This window comes from Podarcis raffonei, chromosome 10 (assembly GCF_027172205.1).
Source record: "Podarcis raffonei isolate rPodRaf1 chromosome 10, rPodRaf1.pri, whole genome shotgun sequence".
Taxonomy (NCBI): domain Eukaryota; kingdom Metazoa; phylum Chordata; class Lepidosauria; order Squamata; family Lacertidae; genus Podarcis; species Podarcis raffonei.
The window spans coordinates 60,103,662-60,120,561 of record NC_070611.1 but is presented as its reverse complement, the minus strand read 5'-3'; the positions used below and the strand labels follow the sequence as shown (position 1 = coordinate 60,120,561).

At 42.6% G+C, this 16,900-nt stretch overlaps 2 protein-coding genes across 4 annotated transcripts in view; both read left to right on the top strand.

The window, feature by feature from the left end:
* LOC128421909 (aldo-keto reductase family 1 member C3-like) overlaps positions 1–16,900 on the top strand; it is a 38,853-nt gene that overhangs the window by 17,754 nt on the left and 4,199 nt on the right. The window contains exons 1-5 of one of the 3 annotated variants that reach the window (XM_053405237.1): positions 1,675–1,793; positions 3,287–3,439; positions 4,084–4,200; positions 4,702–4,779; positions 4,996–5,118. In XM_053405237.1, coding sequence (XP_053261212.1) covers positions 1,707–1,793; positions 3,287–3,439; positions 4,084–4,200; positions 4,702–4,779; positions 4,996–5,118 — 558 coding nt within the window. In that variant the 5' untranslated portion in view covers positions 1,675–1,706. Of the gene's footprint in view, positions 1–1,674; positions 1,794–3,286; positions 3,440–4,083; positions 4,201–4,701; positions 4,780–4,995; positions 5,119–16,900 lie in introns of those variants that run through there. The other 2 variants (XM_053405239.1, XM_053405235.1) reach the window with 2 other exon arrangements.
* The window catches only part of LOC128421905 (aldo-keto reductase family 1 member C3-like), a 33,519-nt gene continuing 18,189 nt past the window's right edge, over positions 1,571–16,900 (top strand). The window contains exon 1 of the mRNA XM_053405230.1: positions 1,571–1,675. The gene's annotated coding sequence lies outside the window, so the exon portion shown is untranslated. The remainder of the gene's footprint in view (positions 1,676–16,900) is intronic.

The window sequence follows — 16,900 nt, the reverse complement described above, 5'->3', positions numbered from 1 at the left end:
TTTAAAGCACATGACCCCTCGAAAAGAATTCTGGGAACTGTAGTTTACCCCTCACAAAGCTCCCATTCCCAGCATCTTTAACAAATCTCAGTTCCCAGGATTCTTTGGGGAATGTCGTGCACATCAAATGTATTCTACATGTGCTGGCAAAGTGTACACAGCCAGAGGCAGTTTGGGATCTTATTTGTATGCTCCTTTCCTTCCTTACATCCTTTGTGTGTTCATTGGCACTCAGAATACCCAGCTTTGTTGGGTTAACAGATTCCTCCACATATTTCATTTATTATTTTTTTAAGATCATACCGTATTTTTCGCACCATAGGACGCACCGGACAATAGGACGCACCTTGTTTTAGAGGGGGGAGAACAAGGGAAAAAAATTCTTCCGCTCTCTGCCCAGCGCCCCTTCAGCTAAGCGGCAGGAGGCAGCTGCGCAGAGAGGGGGAGAATTTTCCCCCTCTTGTTTTCCCGCTCTAAAACAAGGTGCCGTTTAAGGTGCGTTCAGGCGGCTACCTTGGAAGCCTGGAGAGCGAGAGGGGTCGGTGCACACCGACCCCTCTCGCTGTCCAGGCTTCAGGTTCCTTTCGACCTGCTCTTTGGGGCTGGCGGGGGGAAGCCCACCACCAGCCCCAAAGAGCAGGTCAGGGAGCAGCGGAAAGGCGCAGCGGAGAGGCTGCTGCCATAGCCACGCGTCACCTCTCCAGCCGGGAGAGGGTCGCGGGGGGCTGCTTTAGCCCGGCGCGCGCTCTCCCGGCTGGAGAGGCGACGCGCGGCTATGGAGGCTCCTGCCATAGCCACGCGTCACCTCTCCAGCCGGGAGAGGGTCACGGGGGGGCTGCTTTAGCCCGGCGCACGCTCTCCCGGCTGGAGAGGCGACGCGCGGCTATGGAGGCTCCTGCCATAGCCGCGCGTCGCCTCTCCAGCCGGGAGAGGGTCGCGGGGGGCTGCTTTAGCCCCGCGCGCGCTCTCCCGGCTGGAGAGGCGACGCGCGGCTATGGAGGCTCCTGCCATAGCCATGCGTCACCTCTCCAGCCGGGAGAGGGTCGCGGGGCTATGACGTCTTCGCTCCATAGGACGCACACACATTTCCCCTTCATTTTTGAAGGGGAAAAAGTGCGTCCTATAGAGCGAAAAATACGGTGTGTGTTTTCACTTCAATACTACAGCCTGAAGAAACGGTTTGCATAGCTTTTAGGCTTGCTTTTCGTATGTCTAACATTTACTGATCTAACAAAGAGGTGAAGTTTCTCGATTGAAGATTGCAATAAGCTTCTGCATTACTTAATTGGAACGCAAAGAAGAAGAAGATGATGAAGAAGAAGACAGGTATTTTTTTATCCTGTGAAAGCACTGCTGCTAACTCAACAATGAAAACTGCTGATGTAGCAAGGGACATTCTGCTGAAAATTACTGTTTAAAAGTTGGACATAGGTTATTTATCCTGAGAATGCAATGCTGCTAAGTCAACAATGAAAGCTGCTGGTGTACCTAAGGACAATCTACTGAAAGTTACTGATTAAAAGTTGGCCTTAGGTTCACTGCCCTTCTCTCTCATTTCTTCGGGTTATTTAAGCACTCCGCTCCTATCATGTCAACAGAAGGCATTTCATTGGAAACACCAACTTCATTTTTCTCACTCTTTTGCCACTAGACTAGAGTGTTGATCAGTTTCAGCCTGCAGAACTGAACAAGCACAGAAGCAGGAAATGGCACTTAGCAAAGACCGTGGAATTACAATGAATGATGGGAACAAAATCCCCATACTGGGATTTGGAACCTATCCCCAAGAAGCTGTAAGTAAAACATTTAACTCTCACGATTGTAGTAACTTGTTTTTGAGGAACCAAATGCCTGCCAGCTGCAGGGTGCTTCATACATTGCAAAGCACAGCACTAGGTACCTCCCCTGATCTGAGAAGCCAATTGTGCATGAGAACTTCTTGGGTCACAGCAGCCAAGAATACAACATAAAGCGCTGCTTTGACTCTCAATTTGTTCGGGAACAAGGTACAACTGTAGCTGTTAGACTCAAATCACCTGACATATAGATAACCTGTCTGAAGGTAAAACTGAAGATTAAATTCCACGCACTAATCCATGGGTAGGCAAACTAAGGCCCGGGGACCGGATCCAGCCCAATTGCCTTCTAGATCCAGCCCGTGGACAGTCCGGGAATCAGTAGAATGTGCCCTTTTATTTAAAATGCAACTCTGGGTTATTTGTGGGGCCTGCCTGGTGTTTTTACATGAGTAGAATGTGTGCTTTTATTTAAAATGCACCTCTAGGTTATTTGTGGGGCATAGGAATTCGTTGATTTTTTTCCCCTACAAAATATAGTCCGGCCCCCCATAAGGTCTGAGGGACAGTGGACCGGCCCCCTGCTGAAAACGTTTGGTGATGCCTGCAATAATCAATGGTTTGTAGCTGAGAAACAGTTTCCAGTGTGAATTGCTGCAGGGTTCAAAGTCCCCAGTGCAATATTTCTAGTGATATTTTTAAAAAAATATTTCTATATTTTTTAGAAAAATATTTCTATAGAACTGTAAGTGCCTACTATTAGTTTTGTTGGGAGTAACAATATTATCCAAACTCCCCAGGCATTAGCTAACTATTCTGGACACTAACAATAAATATAGAATCAATTCTTTATCCAAACCATCTTCATTTCTTTCATTCCATATCACCAGCAATGCAAATGAAGGGATTGGTGTCGATTCTTGTTAAATTACCATAATTTCCAGGAACATCATGAATTTACCAAATAAAAGCTACCACTCGGTTTTTGAAGGAATTTTCCTTTTTCCATTTTTCCAATTCCTATGTCTCTCCACTCACATACATATAAAGCAAGGGTAGAATCTATTTTATAGAAAGAGATACATGCTGACGAAGAGACTTTCTCAAACCCTTCTTGGATATCTCTCCTATTTCACAAACATTTAAACCAGTTTTTTAAAAAGAGCGTTCTACAAACTATGTCTCAACAGAGTTCCACTGTTTGAACCAAAATAAGTGACCAGTTAATTGATTGCTCATTTTCAATCCTGCTTGCCATTCGGTGGCACAATGTTATTTCGCATAATACAATGCATATAAATCACTTTTTAATATGCTTTTTCTTTCTTTTTATTTGATGTGTCTAGACGCAGCCTAGCTGAGTCCGTGGGACTCAATCTAGTTTGACAATGTCCACCAACACTCAAGGTTACTTACAGGTACTCTTTTATATTAATTTCTCCACTGAAGCAGAGACATTGACTCAATTTTTCCCCTTTTCAACCGGCAAGTGTGAGGAGGCTACAAAGACAGCAATAGAATTCGGCTTCTGTCATATTGATGGCGCATATGTATACCAGTCTGAGGAGCAAGTTGGGCGGGCTGTTCGTGCGAAGATTTCAGATGGAACAGTAAAAAGGGAAGACATTTTCTACACCGGAAAAGTGAGTGAGTTTGGCAAAAAAAAATTAAAAAAATGAGTAAGATATAGTGCCTTCATCATGATGCAGTTTCACAGACATTATTTAACAAAATCAGAGCAAAATGCCTCTCCCTATATAAACCTTCCCAGATTCTTCATTCATCCTCTGAGGCTCTGCTTTGTATGCTTCCTCCATGTGAGGCTCGGAGGGCGGCAACACGAGAACGGGGCCTTTTCTGCACGGCTCCCCATTTGGGGAATGCTCTCTGCAAGGAGGTTCATTATACACCTCTAAGCGTCAGGAGAAAATGTTCCTCTTCAACCAGGCCTTGGGCTGATTCATATTCTACACCCTTTTTAAACCTGTTTGTGGGAGGAGGGATTACAATTTTGTTGCTTCTGTTTTGACTATTTATTTGTGCTTTTATCTTGTGAACCACCCTGAGATCTTTTGATGAAGGGCAATATAGAAATTTAATAAATAAATAGTAAAAGATTATTTATTAGCGATAATTATTTTTTAAATTACTTCACCTACTTCACCACAGCAATTCAGAATATTCTTCAGAAGAATATTTGAGTTTGCCCATAACACTGTGCACACCAGAATAGCCATCTGCCACAGCTAAATTGTCCCAAGGCCCATAAACTCTATATTTTTGACAGCTTTGGAGTACCTTCCACCGCCCTGAGCTGGTTAGGAAATGCTTAGAAGAATCGCTGAAGAAACTCCAGTTTGACTACATGGATCTGTTCATAATTCACAATCCATATTCTCTGAAGGTAAATAATTATTGATGTCATAATGAAAGTATTGAGAACAATATTTGAACTGGGGGTTGGGGGAGATCCTACTAAAAATATTTGATTGCCTGAAGGAACATTGGGAATTGTCATTTCCTAGAGATGCTGACAGTTCTCTGCTTTACTATATCTCAATCAAAGAATGATCGCTCCCAGATTTTGGGGGGGAAACCATGCCAGTTAAAGAAAACCTTTGCATATCATGATTACATTAACCACATAGGCATCATAAGAAAGAAATTGTTTGTAGAGCAGGACTTGGCGAGGGAGCAAGGGAAGAAAGAAAATGGGTTGGAGAGATGGGGAGAGAGACCTGTGCTTGTGATTTGAGTTTCCCACAGATCCCTGCACTGTGATATCAGCCCCTGCAGGGTGAACTCCCTTTTTTATCACTGTCCATTAGTATTAGATAATATTACAGAGATAAGAGAACTTCTAGGCCAGACCTGCACTTATTCCCTCCGCCTCCTTCTTTTCCAGCCTGGACCAGATATCTTTCCTGTGGGAGAAGACAAAAAACCAATTTTTGACAACGTAGATCTTCGTCAGACATGGGAGGTCGGTGCCTAGGATTAGCAAATCCAGCCCTTGAGTCATTCGGATACAGAGCACAGTAGCCTTCCACCAGAGGAGGCATGTCCAGAACAATGACTCACACAATGGCTCCTATGAGAGCTGGTGAACTATAAGACTCCAGTCTTAATCTGGAAAAAAGTGTGGTCCCAGCTATTCAACAAACACCACTCAGCAAACATGTTGTGCTTTCTTTGCCAGGCAATGGAGGCGTGCAAAGATGCCGGCTTGGTGAGGTCCATCGGAGTGTCCAACTTCACCCGTAAGCAGCTAGAATTGATCCTGAACAAGCCAGGATTGAAATACAAGCCAGTGATAAACCAGGTAAAGCGTGATTGACCTCTGTAAGGGTTTGTTTCAAGTGTTGCGTGGCGAGGCCCCCGGCCCCGCAGTTCCCTTAGATAATAAACCCACGGACACAAATATTTTGGGTTAATGGTATAAATTAGGCTACAACTTGATTGGTTACAGATTTGAGCGGTTTTGCTTAGGCACTGAGTAAAACCAGCCCATATCCTGACTCCTGCATATCCGCAGGAAGCCTCTTAACAGTAAACCACTGTTAGGCGGAGCCCTATAATGTACATCAATTAAGAGCACCCCCATGGTCCCTGATGGGGTCATGGCATTGCCCTAGCCCACGCCCAGGCTTTGGAGAGGATCCACACACCCAGATCCCTTTAACAGGGTAACTTTAATGAGGAGGGGCAGCAACCTCACCTCACCATGAACAAGGCTTAACCAATGCCTAAGTTGTGACGGTGGCTACAAGGCAGGGGAAAACCAAATGGCTGGTGCCAATTTGCCAAGTGGAAAAATTCCTTTTGTTGTTGTTGTTTAGTTGTTTAGTCATGTCCGACACTTCGTGACCCCGTGGACCAGAGCACGCCAGGCACTCCTGTCTTCCACTGCCTCCCGCAGTTTGGTCAAACTCATGCTGGTAGCTTCAAGAACAAAGTCCAACCATCTCGTCCTCTGTCGTCCCCTTCTCCTTGTGCCCTCCATCTTTCCCAACATCAGGGTCTTTTCCAGGGAGTCTTCTCTTCTCATGAGGTGGCCAAAGTATTGGAGCCTCAGCTTCACGATCTGTCCTTCCAGTGAGCACTCAGGGCTGATTTCCTTCAGAATGGAGGAAAAATTACTACCTGGCCCCAAAAATAAGGCAGCAAGGCAGAAGTCACGCAACGCATAAAAAGAGGGCGGGTGAGCTGGGAGATCCAATGAGGAGGCAAGTGGAGGCCGCCCCCCAACTGCGCCGAGGTTTAAATGGCAAGCAGCCACGCCCCTGGCTACCCGATTGGTCAACCAGGGGCGTGGCTGGGAGTCCCAATGTTGCGGGCAGCATCCTTCCGCCCACTGCCGGGTCACAATAAGGTCCTGGATGCCCTCCCACAACTCTGTCCCTGGGGGAAGAGGAACGGTCTTGTTGAATGCTTATTTATTTCAGCTTTTTTGTGAGAGGACCTTTGATTTGACAAACACAGCCAGTCCCTGAAAAAGCTTGCTTAAGGCTACAAGGTTGCAGATCCAGTCACAAGAAGATATGGTTATGAGTTGTGGGGTGGACTCCCCTAAATTCCTGGAATTACTAATGGTACAGAGAGTCCCACTTGAATCATGGCTTTTTTGTACCCTCTGCCCAGCCTTGATGCACTATCCAATTCATATATGGCAGTAGAGTGGGCAAGGGGGTGGGAATACAGTCCCCACCAGACAATTAGTTCTCATGTCTTACCCCCATTCTTTCCGCCATTGCTGAGCCACAGGGGTGACACTTTTCACATACAAAATGCATTTACACAGAGAGGATTATTGAAAACTATACCATTACTTCCTTGTTGTTGTTTAGTCGTTTAGTCGTGTCTGACTCTTCGTGACCCCATGGACCAAAGCACGCCAGGCACTTCTGCCTTCCACTGCCTCCTGCAGTTTGGTTAAACTCATGTTGGTAGCTTCGAGAACACTATCCAACCATCTCGTCCTCTGTCATCCCCTTCTCCTTGTGCCCTCCATCTTTCCCAACATCAGGGTCTTTTCCAGGGAGTCTTCTCTTCTCATGAGGTGGCCAAAGTATTGGAGCCTCAGCTTCACGATCTGTCCTTCCAGTGAGCACTCAGGGCTGATTTCCTTAAGAATGGAGAGGTTTGATCTTCTTGCAGTCCATGGGACTCTCAAGAGTCTCCTCCAGCACCATAATTCAAAAGCATAAAATCTTCAGCGATCAGCCTTCTTTATATTCCAGCTTTCACTTCCATACATCACTACTGGGAAAACCATAGCTTTGACTATACGGACCTTTGTTGGCAAGGTGATGTCTCTACTTTTTAAGATGCTGTCTAGGTTTGTCATTGCTTTTCTCCCAAGAAGCAGGCGTCTTTTAATTTCGTGGCTGCTGTCACCATCTGCAGTGATCATGGAGCCCAAGAAAGTAAAATCTCTCACATTTCTTCCCCTTCTATTTGCCAGGAGGTGATGGGACCAGTGGCCATGATCTTCGTTTTTTTGATGTTGAGCTTCAGGCCATATTTTGCGCTTTCCTCTTTCACCATCAATAAAAGGTTCTTTAATTACTCCTCACTTTCTGCCATCAAGGTTGTGTCATCTGCATATCTGAGGTTGTTGATATTTCTTCTGGCAATCTTAATTCTGGCTAGGGATTCATCCAGCCCAGCCTTTCGCATGATGAATTCTGCGTATAAGTTAAATAAGCAGGGAGACAATATACAGCCTTGCCGTACTCCTTTCCCAATTTTGAACCAATCAGTTCTTCCATATCCAGTTCTAACTGTAGCTTCTTGTCCCACATAGAGATTTCTCAGGAGACAGATGAGGTGATCAGGCACTCCCATTTCTTTAAGAACTTGCCATAGTTTGCTGTGGTTGACACAGTCAAAGGCTTTTGCATAGTCAATGAAGCAGAAGTAGATGTCTTTCTGGAACTCTCTAGCTTTCTCCATAATCCATCGCATGTTTGCAATTTGGTCTCTGATTCCTGTGCCTCTTCTAAATCCAGCTTGCACTTCTGGGAGCTCTCGGTCCACATACTGCTTGAGCCTTCCTTGTAGAATTTTAAGCGTAACCTTGCTAGCATGTGAAATGAGTGCAGTTGTGCGGTAGTTGGAGCATTCTTTTTTTAAAAAAATAATATTTATTAAAATTTCGAAAAATTACAGAAATAAGAAAAAGTAATAAAACAAAAAATACAAAATACTGAAAAATTAAAACAAATAAAAACAAATCAGTTTTTCCACATCACATCTTTCATTTGCTTGTTTCCTTGACCTCTTCACACCTCCCTTTTTTGTATTCCAGTTCAGTTAGTTAATTCAGCAAATCCTTTCCATCTTTGTTTTTATCTTAATCATTTATCTTAATATATTGTAACTTTACATTCTCACCTATTAACAACCCATTTTTACATACTCCTTTATAACATTACTGCTAAAACCACATGAATTCATTCCGACATCATTCTAACATTCATTAATTTTGTAATATTTCCGTAAATAGTCTTTAAATTTCTTCCAATCTTCTTCCACCGACTCTTCTCCCTGGTCTCGGATTCTGCCAGTCATTTCCGCCAGTTCCATATAATACATCACCTTCATCTGCCATTCTTCCAGGGTGAGTAGATCTTGTGTCTTCCAATGCTTTGCAATAAGTATTCTTGCTGCTGTTGTAGCATACATAAAGAAAGTTCTATCCTTCTTTGGCACCAATTGGCCGACCATGCCCAGGAGAAAGGCCTCTGGTTTCTTCAGAAAGGTATATTTAAATACCTTTTTCATTTCATTATAGATCATCTCCCAGAAAGCCTTAATCCTTGGGCACGTCCACTAAGGTGAAAGAATGTACCTTCAGTCTCTTTACATTTCCAACATTTATTATCGGGCAAATGGTAAATTTTCACAAGCTTGACTGGTGTCATGTACCACCTGTATATCATTTTCATAATATTCTCTCTGAAGGCATTACATGCCGTAGACTTCATACCTGTGGTCCATAACTGTTCCCAGTCAGCCATCATGATGTTGTGTCCAACATCTTGTGCCCATTTAATCATAGCAGATTTCACCGTTTCATCCTGAGTATTCCATTTCAACAGCAAGTTATACATTCTTGACAAATTCTTAGTTTTGGAATCTAACAGTTCTGTTTCCAATTTTGATTTTTCCACCTGAAAGCCAATTTTCTTGTCCAAATTGTATGCCTCCATTATTTGATAATAATGAAGCCAATCTCGCACTTTGTTTTTTAGTTTTTCAAAGCTCTGCAATTTCAGTTTATCTCCCTCTTGTTCCAGAATTTCCCAATATTTCGGCCATTTGGCCTCCATATTGAGCTTTCTCTGAGCCTTCGCTTCCATTGGTGACAACCACCTTGGGGTTTTATTTTCAAGTAGGTCCTTATATCTTGTCCAGACGTTAAACAATGCTTTCCTGACAATATGGTTTTTAAATGCTTTGTGTGCTTTGACCTTATCATACCACAGATATGCATGCCACCCAAATACATTGTTGAAACCTTCTAAATCCAAAATGTCTGTGTTTTCAAGAAGCAGCCATTCTTTCAGCCAGCAAAATGCAGCTGATTCATAGTAAAGTTTAAGGTCTGGCAGGGCAAATCCACCTCTTTCTTTTGCATCAGTTAATATTTTAAATTTTATTCTGGGCTTCTTGCCCTGCCAGACAAATCTAGAAATATCTCTCTGCCACTTCTTGAAACAGTCCATTTTATCCAAAATTTGCAGTGTTTGAAACAGAAACAACATTCTTGGCAATATATTCATTTTTATCACAGCAATACGGCCTAGCAATGAAAGCTTCAAATTTGACCATATTTCTAAATCCTTTTTCACTTCCATCCAACATTTTTCATAATTATCTTTAAATAAAGTCACATTCTTAGCAGTCATATTAACCCCCAGGTATTTCACTCTTCACTCACCAATGTTAATCCTGTCTCCTTCTGAACCTCTCTCTCTCAACCTCTGTTAGATTTTTCTCTAAAACCTTAGTTTTTAACTTGTTCAACTTGAATCCCGCAACCTGACCAAATTCTTGAATCAGTTCCAATACTCTTTTAGTACTAGATTCTGGCTCCTGTAATGTCAATACTAGATCATCGGCAAATGCTTTCAATTTGTACTGTTTAGCTCCAACTTGTATACCTTTAACCAATTGGTCCCTTCTAATCATATTTAAGAGAACCTCCAGGACCGATATAAAAAGCAATGGGGAAATTGGGCAACCTTGTCGTGTTCCTTTCTCTATCTTAAATTCCTCCGTCACTACATTATTGACAATTAGTTTAGCCTTTTGTTCTGAATATATTGCACCTATACCATTTCCAAAACCTTGACCAACCCCCATCCCCTGTAGGTTCTTCTTCATAAAACTCCAAGAAATATTGTCAAAAGCTTTCTCCGCGTCCACAAATATCAAAACTGCTTTGGTATTAATATTCACTTGTAATTTTTCTAAAATGTTAATTATATTTCTCGTATTATCAGACAAGTGTCTGCCCGGGAGAAAGCCTGCTTGGTCTTTATGTATCTCTTCTGCTAATACCTTTTTTAATCTTTTGGCTAAAATATCTGCAAAAATTTTATAATCCACATTGAGCAGAGATATGGGGCGGTAATTCTTAAGCTGTGTCTTCTCAGACTCTGTTTTCGGTATAAGTGTAATATACGCTTCCTTCCACAACTCTGGTGCTTTTTTCCCTTCCAAAATTTCATTACAAACTTCCTTTAATGGTTGTATTATCCATTCTTTCAAGGATCTATAATATCTTGAAGTTAAACCATCCGGCCCTGGAGATTTGCCCAATTGCATGTTCTGAATGGCACCTTCTACCTCCTGCTCAGTTATTTTGTAATTCAGCATTAACTTGTTTTCTTGAGAGATTTTTTGTAGTCCATTTGTTTTCAAAAATCGATCAATGTCAATTTCTTTCTGTGTCCCTTGTATATATAGTTGTTTAAAATACCTCTGGAAGCACTTTCTAATCTCCACTGGATTCTGTATATTCTTTCCTTCCACTTCCAAGTTTGTAATAGTATTAAGTTTTTGTCTTTTTTTCATTTGCCAAGCCAACAATTTCCCACATTTATTAGCCGATTCGAATGTCTTTTGTCTCATCTGTTTAATTTTCCATTCTATTTCCTGGTTCATCATTTTCATATATTGTACTTGATGTAACTTTATTTCTCTCAAGATCACCTGCGACTTTGGTTTCGCTCTCAATTTCTTCTCACCTTCCTTTATTTTCTCCAAAATTTTGTCTTTTTTCTCATTTTGAGCTCTCTTCTTTATTGCATTCTGTTGTATCAGAAATCCTCTCATAACCGCTTTGCTTGCGTCCCAAATTACTCTTTTTTCAACAGTAGTGTTCATATTTATCTCAAAATAATCTCTCAAGGATTTTTGGGCCTTCTTAGTCACTTCTTCGTTCCTAAACAAGGTGTCATTCATCCTCCATCTAAAGGAGCCAATTGGTGTTAGTTTCATCTCCATCTTCACCGCATTATGGTCGGAGCAAGTTTTAGGGCAGATTTCCACTTTTCTTATCTTTGGAGCCAGCCCTCTAGTTACCCAAATTTGGTCAATTCTTGTCCATGTCATTTTGGCTTCAGAGAAGAAAGTTCCCTCTCTGCCCAAGGGGTTCTTTATTCTCCAACTGTCAACTAAATCCATATTGTCAGTCATGTCAAAAAAGATTTTCGGTAGTCTGCCATCCTTAGTGACTACCTGTCTCTGTGCCTTGTCCATATTTGTAGACACCACTCCATTCATGTCTCCCAACAAAATCATATTGTAATCCATATAGTCCATCAGAGTCTCATGCAACTTCTTAAAGAATTCTGATTTTCCCTCATTTGGTGCATAAACGCCTACTATCAAGAATTTTTCTCCTTGTAATTGAATTTCAATTGCCACAAATCTTCCTTGTTCGTCTTTAAATATAAATTTCGGTGATAGGCTCTCCTTTGCATAAATTACTACTCCTCTTTTTTTAACTTTGTCTGATGAAATAAATTCTTGACCCAATCTTTTATTACTCAATACTTTCCTATGGAGCCTTATCACATGTGTTTCCTGTAGGCAGATCAAGTCCAATTGTTCCTTTTTTAATAAATGACTCTTCGCCTTTTTTGAGGGGAGTTGAGTCCATTAACATTCCAGCTTAGTAGTTGCAGTTCCATGGTGTAGTTACTCTGATTTTCCTCCAACTGCGCCAAGTGTTTGCTCTTGTTCTGTCGGTGGTATTAATGTCACTTTCTCTGGACAGTCCAATCCGAAGGGTAATCTTGCTATGTCTAATATTCCTCTTTTTGGTGATCCTCTGTCCAGTGCTTTTTGTTCTGGTCCTCTGTCTGATGATTTTCTGTCCAATACTCCTGGCTCTTCTCCGGATTCTTTCTGCAGGTCTTCACCGTAGTCTTTCAGAAATTTTTCTTTATCCTCTACTGATCTTATTTTTTTCTTTCTTCCTTTAAAGCTAAAGGATAGGCCTTGGGGAAATTCCCACCTGAAGATAATTCTATTCCTTCTCAGCAGGAAAACCAAATCTCCATAATTGGACCTAAGGTCCAAAAGATATTTTGGAATGTCTTTGAATATTTCCACTCTTGACTGCTGTATTTCCAAAGTCTTCTGAAAGTGCAAACCCAGAATTTTGTCTCTCTCCTCTTTAGTTCGGAGGGTAATCAAACAGTCTCTCACCCTGTTCTTCTTCCCCCCCTCTTCCAAGTCTGAAAGCACTCACGATCTTAAATTCTTCTTGCTCCAAGTCCAAATCCCAAAAATCTGCAAATTCCTGCGTGAGAAAGTCTATCAAGCTGTCCTTCTCTAATTCAGGCACGGCTCTGATCCTCAAGTTCGATTGCACCTAGAAAGGAATGCTGTGATCACCAATAGTCAGCATGGATTTCTGAAAAATAAGTCGTCAGACTAACCTGATCTCGTTTTTTGACAGAATTACAAGCCTGGTAGATGAAGGGAACGCAGTGGATGTAGCCTACCTTGATTTCAGCAAGGCATTTGACAAGGTGCCCCATGATATTCTTGTAAAGAAGCTGGTAAAATGCGGTCTTGACTATGCTACCACTCAGTGGATTTGTAACTGGCTGACTGACCGAACCCAAAGGGTGCTCATCAATGGTTCCTCATCATCCTGGAGAAGAGTGACTAGTGGGGTGCCACAGGGTTCTGTCTTGGGCCCGGTCTTATTCAACATCTTTATCAACGACTTGGATGATGGACTCAAGGGCATCCTGATCAAATTTGCAGGTGACACCAAACTGGGAGGGGTGGCTAACACCCCAGAGGACAGGATCACACTTCAAAACGACCTTGACAGATTAGAGAACTGGGCCAAAACAAACAAGATGCATTTTTACAGGGAGAAATGTAAAGTATTGCACTTGGGCAAAAAAAATGAGAGGCACAAATACAAGATGGGTGACACCTGGCTTGAGAGCAGTACATGTGAAAAGGATCTAGGAGTCTTGGTTGACCACAAACTTGACATGAGCCAACAGTGTGACGCGGCAGCTGAAAAAGCCAATGCAATTCTGGGCTGCATCAATAGGAGTATAGCATCTAGATCAAGGGAAGTAATAGTGCCACTGTATTCTGCTCTGGTCAGACCTCACCTGGAGTACTGTGTCCAGTTCTGGGCACCACAGTTCAAGAAGGACACTGACAAACTGGAACGTGTCCAGAGGAGGGCAACCAAAATGGTCAAAGGCCTGGAAACGATGCCCTATGAGGAACGGCTAAGGGAGCTGAGCATGTTTAGCCTGGAGAAGAGGAGGTTAAGGGGTGATATGATAGCCATGTTCAAATATATAAAAGGATGTCACATAGAGGAGGGAGAAAGGTTGTTTTCTGCTGCTCCAGAGAAGCGGACACAGAGCAATGGATCCAAACTACAAGAAAGAAGATTCCACCTAAACATTAGGAAGAACTTCCTGACAGTAAGAGCTGTTCGACAGTGGAATTTGCTGCCAAGGAGTGTGGTGGAGTCTCCTTCTTTGGAGGTCTTTAAGCAGAGGCTTGACAACCATATGTCAGGAGTGCTCTGATGGTGTTTCCTGCTTGGCAGGGGGTTGGACTCGATGGCCCTTGTGGTCTCTTCCAACTCTATGATTCTATGATTCTATGTTTCTCCTTAAGTTCAATCATAGAAAGCGTCGACCTGTGATCCTCAAGTTGCCTCTGTAGGTCTGGAACACTCTTTGTTTCCAGTTGTGTTATCTTCACCTCCACGGCAGCTGCTTTTTCCTTAGCTTCCTCTGCAGTCTGTCGAATCAAAGTAGATTCCTGTAACAATTTCTCAATAGTTTCTGTATTAGTATTCACCTTTTGTCCCAAATTGTTAATACTTATTGTATTTTGATCAATTTTAGTCGATGCAGTGTCCACTTTTTTACTTAGCTTCTCCAATGATTCATTTATCTTACCTAGTGCAAGTGCTAAAGCTTTTTCTGATGACATACCTCTTGACTTAGATTGTGTAGGTACAGCCGCAGATGAGGCAGAAGGGCCAGATGCTGATGCTCTTCACTGCCAAGATTTCCCAGACCTCATTGTTTTGTCTTGGAGCGACAAATCTACTTTTTCTTTCCCATCTGCCATAACACTTCAGCAGAAAGTCCAAGGTCAATCCCACGGCCACACAGTTTATTTTGAAGTGGAAATTTCCCTGGCCCAATTGTTGTAACAATTTCAGAAGTTTCCTCTAGGGGGACACAATTGCAGTCTGTACTTATTGTATTACAAAATAACCTTTTAAACCCCCAACTCAGACAGAAAAAAAAGAAGAAAGTCAGTTTCAATTTTCAGTTACTTTTCAGTTACTTTCCCTTCTTTCAAGATCAGGAGAGGACAGCCAAAAACAATGTATCTCTCTTGCAGAGCTAGCTGTCAGAAGTTGCTCTATTCACAAGCAGTGCGCATTTCACAGTACGGCAGTCTTATTGTCCATTGGCAGCCCGTTCCCAGGTTTTGAACGGTAGATTTTAATTTTTCTTCCCTCTCTCTTGCAGGTACATATAGTCCAAACCTCTCCCCCCTCTTCTCCTGCAATCAAGGGGGGATTCACTTGTTTTTGATGTTAGAATTTTAGTCCTTTAATCAGCTTTCCAAGGCTTTAGCTTACAGCCTCTTTGCTTTAGCCTATATACAAAAGCGGAAGGCGGACTTCCTGTTTATGCCTCCCCGCTTCGGTGCCAATTTAAATCTTTTTTTTCTTCCCTTCTTCCAATTTATCCTACTCACGGGTAGTTGCTTTTGAAGTCAAATTGTCCCAGGAAAAAGTCAGTGCTCTCCGGTAACAGCTGTGCGGCTTCACTCCGTAGAAGTAGCAGTTGACTCACAGCACCGCGCCACTCGCCCACTTCGCTCCGGAGCCCGCAAGCGGGTTTCCTTATGAATTGGGGGGGCGCTAAGGGTGCCCGCCGAGTCCCACACTCACAGGCTTCACCCGTCTGTGATTTTTGAAGGGTCTCCGCCTCGCCGTGGCGGTTCAGACCCGATTTCTACAGAGCGGGTCCCTCCGAGTCAGAGGGATTCCGCCATTACCGATGGCGCTAACCCGGAAGTCCCCGGTAGTTGGAGCATTCTTTGGCACTGCCCTTCTTTGGAATTGGGATGTAGACTGATCTTCTCCAGTCCTCTGGCCACTGCTGAGTTTTCCAAACTTGCTGGCATATTGAGTGTAGCACCTTAACAGTATCATCTTTTAAAATTTTAAATAGTTCGCTTGGAATACCATCACTTCCACTGGCCTTGTTATTTGCAGTGCTTTCTAAGGCCCATTTGACTTCACTCTCCAGGATGTCTGGCTCAAGGTCAGCAATCACACTACCTGGGGTGTACGGGCCATCCATATCTTTCTGGTATAATTCCTCTGTGTATTCTTGCCACCTCTTCTTGATGTCTTCTGCTTCTGTTAGGTCCTTACCACTTTTGTCCTTTATTGTGGTAATCTTTGCACAAAATGTTCCTTTCATATCTCCAGTTTTCTTGAACAGATCTCTGGTTCTTCCCATTCTGTTGTTTTTCTCTATTTCTTTGCATTGCTTGTTTAAGAAGGCCTTCTTGTCTCTCCTTGCTATTTTTTGGAAATCTGCATTCAATTTCCTGTATCTTTTACTATCTCCCTCGCATTTTGCTTGCCTTCTCTCCCCGGGTATTTGTAAGGCCTCGTCGGACAGCCACTTTTGTTTTCTTGCATTTCCTTTTCATTGGGATGGTTTTCATTGCTGCCTCCTGTATAATGTTGCGAGCCTCCATCCATAGTTCTTCAGGCACTCTGTCCACCAAATCTAAATCCTTAAACCTGTTCCTCACTTCCACTGTGTATTCGTACGGGATTTGATTTAGATTGTATCTTACCGGCCCAGTGGTTTTTCCTACTTTCTTCAGTTTAAGCTTGAATTTTGCTATAAGAAGCTGATGATCTGAGCCACAGTCAGCTCCAGGACTTGTTTTTGCTGACTGTATAGAGCTTCTCATCTTTGGCTGCAAAGAATATAATCAATCTGATTTCGATGCTGCCCATCTGGTGATATTCATGTGTAGAGTCGTCTTTTGTGTTGTTCAAAAAGCGTGTTTGTGATGACCAGCTTGTTCTCTTGACAGAACTCTATTAGCCTTTGCCCTGCTTCATTTTGATCTCCAAGGCCAAACTTGCCAGTTGTTCCTTTTATCTCTTGATTCCCTACTTTAGCATTCCAATCCCCTATAATGAGAAGAACATCCTTCTTTGGTGTCACTTCTATAAGGTGTTGTAAGTCTTCATAGAATTGGTCAATTTCAGTTTCTTCAGCACCAGTAGTTGGTGCATAAACTTGGATTACTGTGATGTTAAAAAGTCTGCCTTGGATTCGTATCGAGATCATTCTATCATGTTTGAGATTGCATCCCAGTACAGCTTTCGCCACTCTTTTGTTGACTATGAGGGCCATTCCATTTCTTTTATGGGTTTCTTGCCCACAGTAGTAGATGTGATGGTCATCCGAACTGAATTCGCCCATTCCCGTCCATTTTAGTTCACTGATGCCCAGGATGTCAATATTTATTCTTGCCATCTCATT